The 10,701-nt window shown below is 35.5% G+C and overlaps 4 protein-coding genes across 4 annotated transcripts; 2 read left to right on the top strand and 2 right to left on the bottom strand.

The window, feature by feature from the left end:
• Positions 1–2,211: 2,211 nt before the first annotated feature.
• Positions 2,212–4,057, top strand: LOC120425957 (innexin inx7). Its single transcript, XM_039590602.2, has 4 exons — positions 2,212–2,446; positions 2,727–3,001; positions 3,109–3,646; positions 3,709–4,057. The coding sequence occupies exons 1-4, from the start codon at positions 2,307–2,309 to the stop codon at positions 4,019–4,021; spliced, it is 1,266 nt and encodes a 421-aa protein (XP_039446536.1). The 5' UTR covers positions 2,212–2,306; the 3' UTR covers positions 4,022–4,057.
• Positions 4,058–6,338: 2,281 nt separating this feature from the next.
• On the bottom strand, positions 6,339–7,116 carry LOC120425962 (cytochrome b-c1 complex subunit 8). The gene is made up of 3 exons (XM_039590609.2): positions 7,003–7,116; positions 6,577–6,778; positions 6,339–6,513 (listed from the first exon to the last, which is right to left on the bottom strand). Exons 2-3 carry the CDS (start codon positions 6,728–6,730, stop codon positions 6,419–6,421), a joined length of 249 nt encoding a protein of 82 aa, XP_039446543.1. The 5' UTR covers positions 6,731–6,778; positions 7,003–7,116; the 3' UTR covers positions 6,339–6,418.
• Positions 7,117–9,192: 2,076 nt separating this feature from the next.
• On the top strand, positions 9,193–9,846 carry LOC120425960 (probable 39S ribosomal protein L23, mitochondrial). The gene is made up of 2 exons (XM_039590607.2): positions 9,193–9,580; positions 9,645–9,846. Exons 1-2 carry the CDS (start codon positions 9,287–9,289, stop codon positions 9,804–9,806), a joined length of 456 nt encoding a protein of 151 aa, XP_039446541.1. The 5' UTR covers positions 9,193–9,286; the 3' UTR covers positions 9,807–9,846.
• On the bottom strand, positions 9,836–10,356 carry LOC120425955 (uncharacterized protein CG13380). Its single transcript, XM_039590595.2, has 2 exons — positions 10,109–10,356; positions 9,836–10,052 (listed from the first exon to the last, which is right to left on the bottom strand). Exons 1-2 carry the CDS (start codon positions 10,271–10,273, stop codon positions 9,909–9,911), a joined length of 309 nt encoding a protein of 102 aa, XP_039446529.1. The 5' UTR covers positions 10,274–10,356; the 3' UTR covers positions 9,836–9,908.
• Between the last annotated feature and the right edge of the window lie 345 nt (positions 10,357–10,701).

Raw genomic sequence — 10,701 nt, forward strand, 5'->3', positions numbered from 1 at the left:
TGTTTTTGCTGTTTTTGCTGTTTTTGCTGTTTTTGCTGTTTTTGCTGTTTTTGCTGTTTTTGCTGTTTTTGCTGTTTTTGCTGTTTTTGCTGTTTTGCTGTTTTTGCTGTTTTTTGCTGTTTTTGCTGTTTTTGCTGTTTTTGCTGTTTTTGCTGTTTTTGCTGTTTTTGCTGTTTTTGCTGTTTTTGCTGTTTTTGCTGTTTTTTGCTGTTTTTGCTGTTTTTGCTGTTTTTGCTGTTTTTGCTGTTTTTGCTGTTTTTGCTGTTTTTGCTGTTTTTGCTGTTTTTGCTGTTTTTGCTGTTTTGCTGTTTTGCTGTTTTTGCTGTTTTTGCTGTTTTTGCTGTTTTTGCTGTTTTTGCTGTTTTTGCTGTTTTTGCTGTTTTTGCTGTTTTTGCTGTTTTTGCTGTTTTTGCTGTTTTTGCTGTTTTTTGCTGTTTTTGCTGTTTTTGCTGTTTTTGCTGTTTTTGCTGTTTTTTGCTGTTTTTGCTGTTTTTGCTGTTTTTGCTGTTTTTGCTGTTTTTGCTGTTTTTGCTGTTTTTGCTGTTTTGCTGTTTTTGCTGTTTTTGCTGTTTTTGCTGTTTTTGCTGTTTTTGCTGTTTTTGCTGTTTTTGCTGTTTTTGCTGTTTTTGCTGTTTTTGCTGTTTTTGCTGTTTTTGCTGTTTTTGCTGTTTTTGCTGTTTTTGCTGTTTTTGCTGTTTTTGCTGTTTTTGCTGTTTTTGCTGTTTTTGCTGTTTTTGCTGTTTTTGCTGTTTTTGCTGTTTTTGCTGTTTTTGCTGTTTTTGCTGTTTTTGCTGTTTTTGCTGTTTTTGCTGTTTTTGCTGTTTTTGCTGTTTTTGCTGTTTTTGCTGTTTTTGCTGTTTTTGCTGTTTTTGCTGTTTTTGCTGTTTTTTGTTTTTTGTTTTTTGTTTTTTGTTTTTTGTTTTTTGTTTTTTGTTTTTTGTTTTTTGTTTTTTGTTTTTTGTTTTTTGTTTTTTGTTTTTTGTTTTTTGTTTTTTGTTTTTGTTTTTTGTTTTTTGTTTTTTGTTTTTTGTTTTTTGTTTTTTGTTTTTTGTTTTTTGTTTTTTGTTTTTTGTTTTTTGTTTTTTGTTTTTTGTTTTTTGTTTTTTGTTTTTTGTTTTTTGTTTTTTGTTTTTTGTTTTTTGTTTTTTGTTTTTTGTTTTTTGTTTTTTGTTTTTTGTTTTTTGTTTTTTGTTTTTTGTTTTTTGTTTTTTGTTTTTTGTTTTTTGTTTTTTGTTTTTTGTTTTTTGTTTTTGTTTTTTGTTTTTTGTTTTTTGTTTTTTGTTTTTTGTTTTTTGTTTTTTGTTTTTTGTTTTTTGTTTTTTGTTTTTTGTTTTTTGTTTTTTGTTTTTTGTTTTTTGTTTTTTGTTTTTTGTTTTTTGTTTTTTGTTTTTTGTTTTTTGTTTTTTGTTTTTTGTTTTTTGTTTTTTGTTTTTTGTTTTTTGTTTTTTGTTTTTTGTTTTTTGTTTTTTGTTTTTTGTTTTTTGTTTTTTGTTTTTTGTTTTTTGTTTTTTGTTTTTTGTTTTTTGTTTTTTGTTTTTTGTTTTTTGTTTTTTGTTTTTTGTTTTTTGTTTTTTGTTTTTTGTTTTTTGTTTTTTGTTTTTTGTTTTTTGTTTTTTGTTTTTTGTTTTTTGTTTTTTGTTTTTTGTTTTTTGTTTTTTGTTTTTTGTTTTTTGTTTTTTGTTTTTTGTTTTTTGTTTTTTGTTTTTTGTTTTTTGTTTTTTGTTTTTTGTTTTTTGTTTTTTGTTTTTTGTTTTTTGTTTTTTGTTTTTTGTTTTTGTTTTTTGTTTTTTGTTTTTTGTTTTTTGTTTTTTGTTTTTTGTTTTTTGTTTTTTGTTTTTTGTTTTTTGTTTTTTGTTTTTTGTTTTTTGTTTTTTGTTTTTTGTTTTTTGTTTTTTGTTTTTTGTTTTTTGTTTTTTGTTTTTTTTGCAACGGTACAAAAGTTTAAAACTGCTATTCTAAGTCAAAATTGAAAAAAATGAAGTTTCAAATTCCTCAAATTTAACAAAATAAGTCACCTGAATCACTGCTAGTGAACTAGCTCACCTTTAGTCTTAGTCATCAGTCACTCATTGTGCTACAACTAAAGGCTTTTTCGGCCAAAAACGGAACCTTTACCGCTTGATAACACCACGATGAAGATAAAAACTGCCGATAAGAAATTGAAGTGTTTGGTGGTGGTTTTCCTAGCCCTAATGTCCACTCCGTTGTCAGTTCACTCGAATAGGTGTGATGTTCTTCGATGCATTCCAGCACTAGTGCCGAGGTGCAATCCGCTGCAATCGAAAGTTACGTTTTAGTCGTTCAAAATGTTGAACACATTCTCCGTCCTTTCGCCGCACTTAAAGTTTAAGAACAAGTTTGTTTCGATTAACAATCTTGCGTTTAAATTTCACTATCGCGTCACGTTTACGATTTTGCTGGTTTGTACACTGCTCGTCACCTCAAGGTGAGTGATTTTGTTGGGAGATTTAGTGACGGGGACAGTTTCCGGAACTAGGCGCAGTTCTCAGTAGAGCAGGTCATTTTGAACTTTTAAAATTGTGGAATGTTCATGGTCAAGTGACTCAACTTCAAACTAAAAGCAAATTCTGAGAAATCTGTGACAGTGTTTTTACCAAACCATTTTGTGATCTTCAAAACAAGAAGATTAAATACTTAAGATAACTTGAGTGCATTCAACGATAGGAATCACAAAAATAAGTTACTTTCAAATATGTTCACTACAGACAATACATTGGAGAGCACATCCGATGCATCACCGGAGGTTCGATTCCGGAGCACGTAATCAACACGTTTTGCTTCTTCACGACCACCTTCACGGTGGTAAACCACTTCAATGAAACTGCTTTGCAAGAGCAATCCATTCCACATCCAGGGGTCGGACATATGAACCCGGAGGACACCGTGAAGCACCATGCGTACTACCAGTGGGTCCCGTTCATACTGTTTCTACAGGCCATCATGTTCTACGCGCCTCATTACGTCTGGAGAACCATGGAAGGTGAGATTTTTTTAACGCCTAAATGTAGGCAGTTTGCTTGTGATTTAGACAGAATTGCGCCCAAAGGTATGCAATGCACGTTTGAATACATTTTTCGCTTATTTTAGGGGGAAAGATTAAAAACCTCGTGGACGGCTTACGAATGGTCGAGATTTCCAGATATTACAACGAGGACAAAAATATCACCTTTCCTTCAAAGTACACCCTTTATTCCCGCTCGGAACTGGACCGGAAAATCGGCATCGTTCAAGGCGCCTTTCGCAAACATTTGCGGATCAACCACATGTGGGCTTCGAAGCACGTGTTTTGCGAGACCCTTAATCTGGTCAACGTGCTGGCGCAAGTCTACTTCACCAACTACTTCCTCGGTGGACGATTCTACCACCTGGGGTTCGACTTTCTCGAGGAAGACTTCACCGGTACGATGGACGTTCTGGACACGGTCTTCCCCAAGGTGACCAAGTGTCACTTCCACAAATACGGACCCTCGGGAACGATCCAAAAGCACGATGCCCTCTGCGTTATGGCTCTGAACGTGATCAACGAGAAGATATTCACGTTTCTTTGGTTTTGGTACGCAATTCTGATCGCAATATCAATCCTCGCCCTGCTATGGCGATTGATCACGTTTTATTTGCATGGAAGGTGAGTCAAACCAAGAATTCCACCTAAACCTCTCAACAAAGCCACACCCTTAACCCTTTCAGATCAACGAAATTCAACGAACTGGTGTTTTCGTTCGCGTGGCCTGGCACCCTCGATTTTCACGGAATTCGTGCAATCACGACAAACTTCTCCTTCTCCGATTGGCTCTTTCTGTACTACTTGGCGCGCAACATGGATCGGCAAATTTTCGTTGCGCTGTTCAGGGGGATCGTAAGCGGCACGACGACGGAGCTGGATTCGCCCAAATCGATCCAGTCCGACGAGGAGGAGGACTTTGCCGCGAAGAGCACCCCGGCTGCGTCCCAGCTGCTGGTGGTGGAGGTGCCGGAAAATGGCGAGGATAAAATGGGGTGAAGTGGCAGGTGGGAATAATTGAATAAGTGAATAGTTTTTAACTGATAAAAACACTTTTAGATATCTAAAAGCATAAATGAAGTAATTTAATCAATAATGATGAGGAGTGTTTATTGGTAATTCATATTTTTACGTTACTTTTTAAAGCAAAAATACTAACAAAAAATATCACAGAGTAGGCCCGCGGACCGGATCCGGCCAGTGAAGCAATTTCATCCGGCCCGCGACGGCTTTTCAAAGTAGTTCTATGACCGGGCTATTAAGGCTGTTCATGAAATATTAAATAAATAAATTGATTGTCTAAATTTAAAAAAAAATAACCTTGAGATCAAATTTTAACATATTATAACAACATTTTTCATGTTTGAATTTAATTTTTATAATTTCTATATTGATATTTTTAAACTGAAAAATGGTACAAGAAAACAAAGTTGGATAACTTTCGTAAAATAGTAAAATCTATGAAAAAAAACTTGGATTGTTGTCTAAAAATGTACAAAAAGACAAAAAAAAATTTCTTTCAGTTTTAACTGTGTTTACTTCAAATTGATATTTTTTTCTATTTTCTATTTTTTTCAATAAATCAGTGTACTATCGAGAAGATTCCGGAGCTCAAAGAAAACACGTTGTGCACGCTTGGTGGTCAGAACAAGAATCCCCGTTTTATTATTTCTCTGTCAGTGTGTGTGTTTCATGAGCAGGGCTGTGTCACTCATGTTATTAGCAAGGTATATCAATATAAAGGTAGCTAGGATACTACAATCAGTAATCAAAAACTAATGTATTTTTCCAGAACAAATTTTCAGTGAAAAAGTTTAAAATAAAAAGCTTCAAAAAGCAAATTATTCATACTGAAAATAGATCGCTGCTAATATTTTAATAATATTAAAAAAATGCCTCAAAATGAATCAAGAAATTAGGGAGCCAAAAATATATTTTTTCATAAACTTTGAATTTCGATGAATAACGAATTGAAAATGATTTAATATATATTTTTTACACTTTTTAAATTTTGTGTGTGTTTAAGATCATTTTCAAAATTTGAATGAAGGTGCACAGTAACGCAAAAAGTTTTTTTTTTGTAAAGGATATTCGAATTCAAATTTCGTTTGAATAAATTTCCTCATGCCTCATTGATTTTTTAATATTGTTGTGTTGAGGAAATTTAACTTAACAAAAACGACCATTGAAATTTTAATGTTTTTTTTTTTTGATAAAAAAATATATCAAGGACACAGACTATCACAAAATGCTTAATACATTGTAACATGTAAGGCAACTGACAGAAAAAAACAAAGTTTCAAGAAATTCGACGGTAACATTTCAAAAGGCATCATGTACATTTTGACACTTTCTGGGTTATTGCATATTCTGAAAGTACTCCTCATAAGCTACCTCTCCACCAAAAATGAGCAAAAGTTACTTCAGTAAAGTCTGTTGTATCATGATTTTAAATAAAGTTACATAAACAAAATCTCTACCATCAGCAGTCCCTGTTTATATAGCCCTGTCAACCTGTCAAACAAAAGACTACATGAACCTCGTGACGAAAAAAAAGCATCATGTAAAAAGCGCCATGTACATTCGGCGAAGAAAAACGAATCATAACAAGGCGTCCCCATCAATGACAGCAGGGTGATATAGACATTGGTGATTTCAAAAGAAGTTATGTTTGTTTTTCTCAAATAAAATTACAGAAATCGATGCCAACATTTCAAAAAGCATCATTTTCACACCATCCTTTTTGAGAAAAACGCATTTAAATGTTGAGCATCCATTTCAATTCCCATTTTAATATAAAGGCAAAATAAGATGTTCTAATGATAACAAACGATGAAAAACGTTGCTTTTATTGGTACTTGATCATCCAAATTCAATAAAACATTATTTCCGTAATTTTATGTGAGAAAAACAAACATAACTTCTTTTGAAATCACCAACGTCTATATCACCCTGCTGTCATTGATGGGGACGCTTTGTTATGATTCGTTTTTCTTCGCCGAATGTACATGACGCTTTGTTCATGTTGCTTTTTTTTCGTCACGAGGTTCATGTAGTCTTTTGTTTGACAGGTTGACAGGGCTATATAAACAGGGACTGCTGATGGCAGAGATTTTGTTTATGTTACTTTATTTAAAATCATGATTAAACAGACTTTACTGAAGTAACTTTTGCTCATTTTTGGTGGAGAGGTAGCTTATTAGGAGTACTTTCAGAATATGCAATAACCCAGATAGTGTCAAAATGTACATGATGCCTTTTGAAATGTTACCGTCGAATTGTTTCTTTCAAAATTTAGAACTAAAACAACCACAACTTTTCCTTCCAGTCGATCTCGTTTTATTTCCTTCCTAGTGTTGAATTTTACAGATAAGCATCCCCGAATCCGGACGAAATTTAAACGTCGTTTTCAAAATCCTTCGGGTTCTTGCGGTTCAGCTGGGTGTGCAGAGTCTCGACGTAGTTGTACACCAGGTAGCCAACGACGAACGCTGCAAAAATAAGAAACATACCAGTTAGAACACAGATCCAAGGGAATCTTCCAAATTTCTTACGCGGGGCCACGATGAAGATCTGCGACCGGATTCGCCGGAGCGTGTTCGGGATGGCCTTGGTCCACCAGTTGGCGAAGGCACGTTGCTCGAACGGCGAAATCTTGTGCGTCACGATGCCGCGCACCTTGGCCAGCTCACCGAATCCGTGACCCATGGCGGAAGATTGTTTCTGGGGATGGTCTCGCGAGCTTACAGACGGGAGCTGTGAAAAGGCAAAAGAACAACAGACACCAGGGTAAATTACATAACCAAAACGCGACAAGAAAAAGGAAGTTTCTAGCTAGGTTCAATTTGACTAATTGGGTATCTTTTTGTGTCCAACTCAACACTGCACTTTTATCGACGGTTTCCAAAAATAAATTTGAATTTATACGGCGTTTTTCTCGATGAAAAACTTGAATTTTCCGAAAAATAATTTTCACCAACCTTCAATCGACAAGCGATGGAGACAATACAGAACTGTCAAACTTGAGAAAAGGGATTTCACAATTAGGTCGACACCATACACGCAAAATCCAGATAACACAGATCTGTGTAAAATTTGACACAGATCGCCCAAAACCTGGAATACACAGAATCTGTGTAAAAGCCTTGTACACAGATCTGTGTTCAGGCGTTGTCTGTCAAATCTGTGTAAATTTCCAACCAGCAATCTGTGTAAAATTTTACACAGATCTGGGTAATTTTTTCCCCAGATTTTTTTTGTTTGTTAGAGAACCAAAAACACGATTTTAAATCGATTTTGGAAAGAAAACAAGATTAATTTACGTTTATTAATCTAATAAATATGCTTAAAGTAATTGTTGGCCATATTTGATATTTTTATGTGGTTTTTGCACTGCCGGTTCTTCCACCTAGCAATCATCGTAATTTTGGGGTTCTCCCGATGTCGACGGCAAACAACATGAAAACCATTAAACTGGGATGACGTCGTGAAGTGCCACAAGCCGGCTTCCGGAACCTGTACCAATGGAGAATATCGTTCCAAGTGAACCTTGCCGGACCACTAACAAACGAAAAAAAACAAAGTTAGGTTAGGTTTTCAGATCTTCTAGATAAACTCTTACCAGGATCCACAAACAATCGTGTCATCGGGTACTGGAGAAGTTTGGAAGTTGGCCAAAGTCTGAAAAAGTATACTAATGATGAATAAAGCAAATAAGTATTTAAAGAAATTAAACTCACAAAGTTTTCAAATACCTCCAATGCCGCCTGCTAAAAACTGACAACTGTTTTTTACACAGATTTGGAAGAACGGATCTTCAAAAATCTGTGTATTTTTTACACAGAACTGTGTAAGAAAATTACCCAGATTGTGAAAGCTGGAACTGAACAACAATCTGTGTAATTTTTTTACACAGATCTGTGTTATCTGGATTTTGCGTGTACTGTCACTTTTTGCTGGAGAAAATTGGTCTAGATATTTTCTGTGGGTCGTTGATTAGGGCGTCCTAAAAAATGAAAAGTGGTCAGAATCTTGGTGCTCATGAGCGTCAGCCTTAAAAATCAAATATTATTAGAAATTAAGTAATTCAAAATGTTTTAAATTTCAAAATGTTAAAAAATAAGGTAGAACAATGTACACTCAAACCCCGATGGTTTGACACGAACTGTTGTCAAATGAACGGGGTCACGTCACGTCACGACACCCCTTTTACACGGAGTTCACACACACTACCAAACGTTTGTTTTGATAGTGTGCGTGAGCGCCGTGTAAACAGTGACAGTTCGTCACTTTTTAGTTTGACTTTGACGAACCAACAGGGCACAAACTAAAAAAGTGTCAAAAGAAAAAGTGACCAACCACCGGGGGTTGAGTGTAAGTTCAGGACCTCAAAAATTCAAAATCTTCAGCTAAAAAATTCAGAATAATTATAGTTCCAAAAATAAGTAAAATTAAGAAAAAAAATTACTTACAAATTGTAAAATTCAGATGTAAAAATATATAAACAGTTTATACTCTATTTTCCGAAATCCTCGTCAAAATTTCGAACCTCGAAATTTGAGTTTCTAACCTAAAATATGACTCCAAAAATGTGTATTTTTTATGATTCAAGATTGCGGCATTTAAGAATTCTCGATTAAATTTTCAAAAGGTCCTATCTGCATAGGAAACCCATGAGGGATAGGTTGTTTTGAAAATTTAATCTAGAATTTAAGAATTTAAGAATTTAAGAATTTAAGAATTTAAGAATTTAAGAATTTAAGAATTTAAGAATTTAAGAATTTAAGAATTTAAGAATTTAAGAATTTAAGAATTTAAGAATTTAAGAATTTAAGAATTTAAGAATTTAAGAATTTAAGAATTTAAGAATTTAAGAATTTAAGAATTTAAGAATTTAAGAATTTAAGAATTTAAGAATTTAAGAATTTAAGAATTTAAGAATTTAAGAATTTAAGAATTTAAGAATTTAAGAATTTAAGAATTTAAGAATTTAAGAATTTAAGAATTTAAGAATTTAAGAATTTAAGAATTTAAGAATTTAAACTACGTAATTTTTGCTCAGTCCCCTCTCTAGATCACTTGGCAAAATTATTTCACTCATCACCCCCTGTAAGTTTAAAGATTCGCTTGTCGGCCTAACTGCCAATTCCCCTGTCGTCCTAAAATCCACAACTGTCAAACTCACATGTTTTGGTTCTTCGAGCCGCCTGCTTTGTTGTTATCCAATCAGTGCCGACCGGAATCTTTCTTTATAGTTCCGCCGAAATGTCCACCCGTTGGTATCCGATCTACCAGCGCGGCAACCCGCAGCTTCGCGTCTTTTTGCCCAACTTTTGGCTCAAGCTGATCCGGCCGGAACACGAGCAGCCACCGAATGTGGTCCAGTTTGCGTGCTCGATGGAGATGACCAAGTACGACGTGCGGAACTATCTGGAGAAGATCTACAAGGTTCCGGTGGTGGACGTGCGGACACGCATCGCCATGGGCAAGACGAAGCGGGACCAGGTCATGGGCTATATCACGAAGGACGAGGACACCAAGCTGGCTTACGTTACACTGGTAAGAAAAGGTTCCATTAATTGTGGGAAAATGTAAATTTTGCTTGTTTTTTTTTCTTTTGCAGCCAAAAGAGATGAAATTTGAGTTTCCCAATCTGTTCCCGTCGGAAGCCAAAGAGAAGCTGGAGGACGACAAAAAGTCACTGGACGAGGCCAAGAAGAACCACAAGAAATTCCTGGAAAAGAACAAGGACAGGCCTGGCACTCCCGGCTGGTTTACGATTTAAGTTCCTTATGCTTTTTGAATAGATCTTAGTTGAAATTAAATCAAGGATATTTATTCAAGAAAGAAAGAAATCTTAAGGAGGATCTTCAAAAATAGATAGACATTAAGTTCGAATGACCGGTTTGCTGCTGGCGGTTCTCAGCTTGGCCAGATCCTGTTCAAAAATTTCGGCCGCCGTAAGCTCCTCCAGCGAACGCCACGGCGCTTTGCATTTCGGACAATATCCGTAATCCAGCAGATATATCACCTGAAAATCAAGCAAAATTATCAACCCCCAAATGATGCGCCCTTTTCAAAGCTTACGTGAGTGTGGCTCGGGCAGGTTCGTTGCACCCGGCCGAAGAACTTGGCGGAACAATTTCCACAAACGACGTTCGTTTCCGGCCTGCGGCAGATGCAATTGGCATCTGCGGCCGCGGCGGCCAGCCGATCCGCTAGTCGAGAAGGTCCAGCTTCCTTTATCTTCATTTTCAGATCGTGTCAACACAGAAAACACGCAAAAATCGCTGGAAATCTTGTTTAGATCTGAAATGACGCGAAAATTTTAAGATGGCTGCTGACAGTTGAGTGAGTTCAAAACGGGATTTGAGGGGTCATTCATGTTGGCAGCAGCTTCGTTTGAGTGAATAAAAACATGTTTTGTTAAATATTACCCACCAAATACAGAGCGGATTCGCTGATTAGAATATATTTTGCAAATCCGAATCAAGACGAATCAGACCCAGTCGCGAAATATTCTAACAGAGCTGGTTCTGTCAGAATACTGCTAGAAACGTGGAACATTTCTGCTAGAATTCTGTAATCGAGAAATTAAAAGTGCAACATGGAGTTAAAATTTCTGTCAAGCTGCCGTGAAGGTTTCCTTGAAAGCTGCGAAAGTTTAACTCCATGTTACC

This window comes from Culex pipiens, chromosome 2, assembly GCF_016801865.2.
Source record: "Culex pipiens pallens isolate TS chromosome 2, TS_CPP_V2, whole genome shotgun sequence".
Classification (NCBI taxonomy): domain Eukaryota; kingdom Metazoa; phylum Arthropoda; class Insecta; order Diptera; family Culicidae; genus Culex; species Culex pipiens.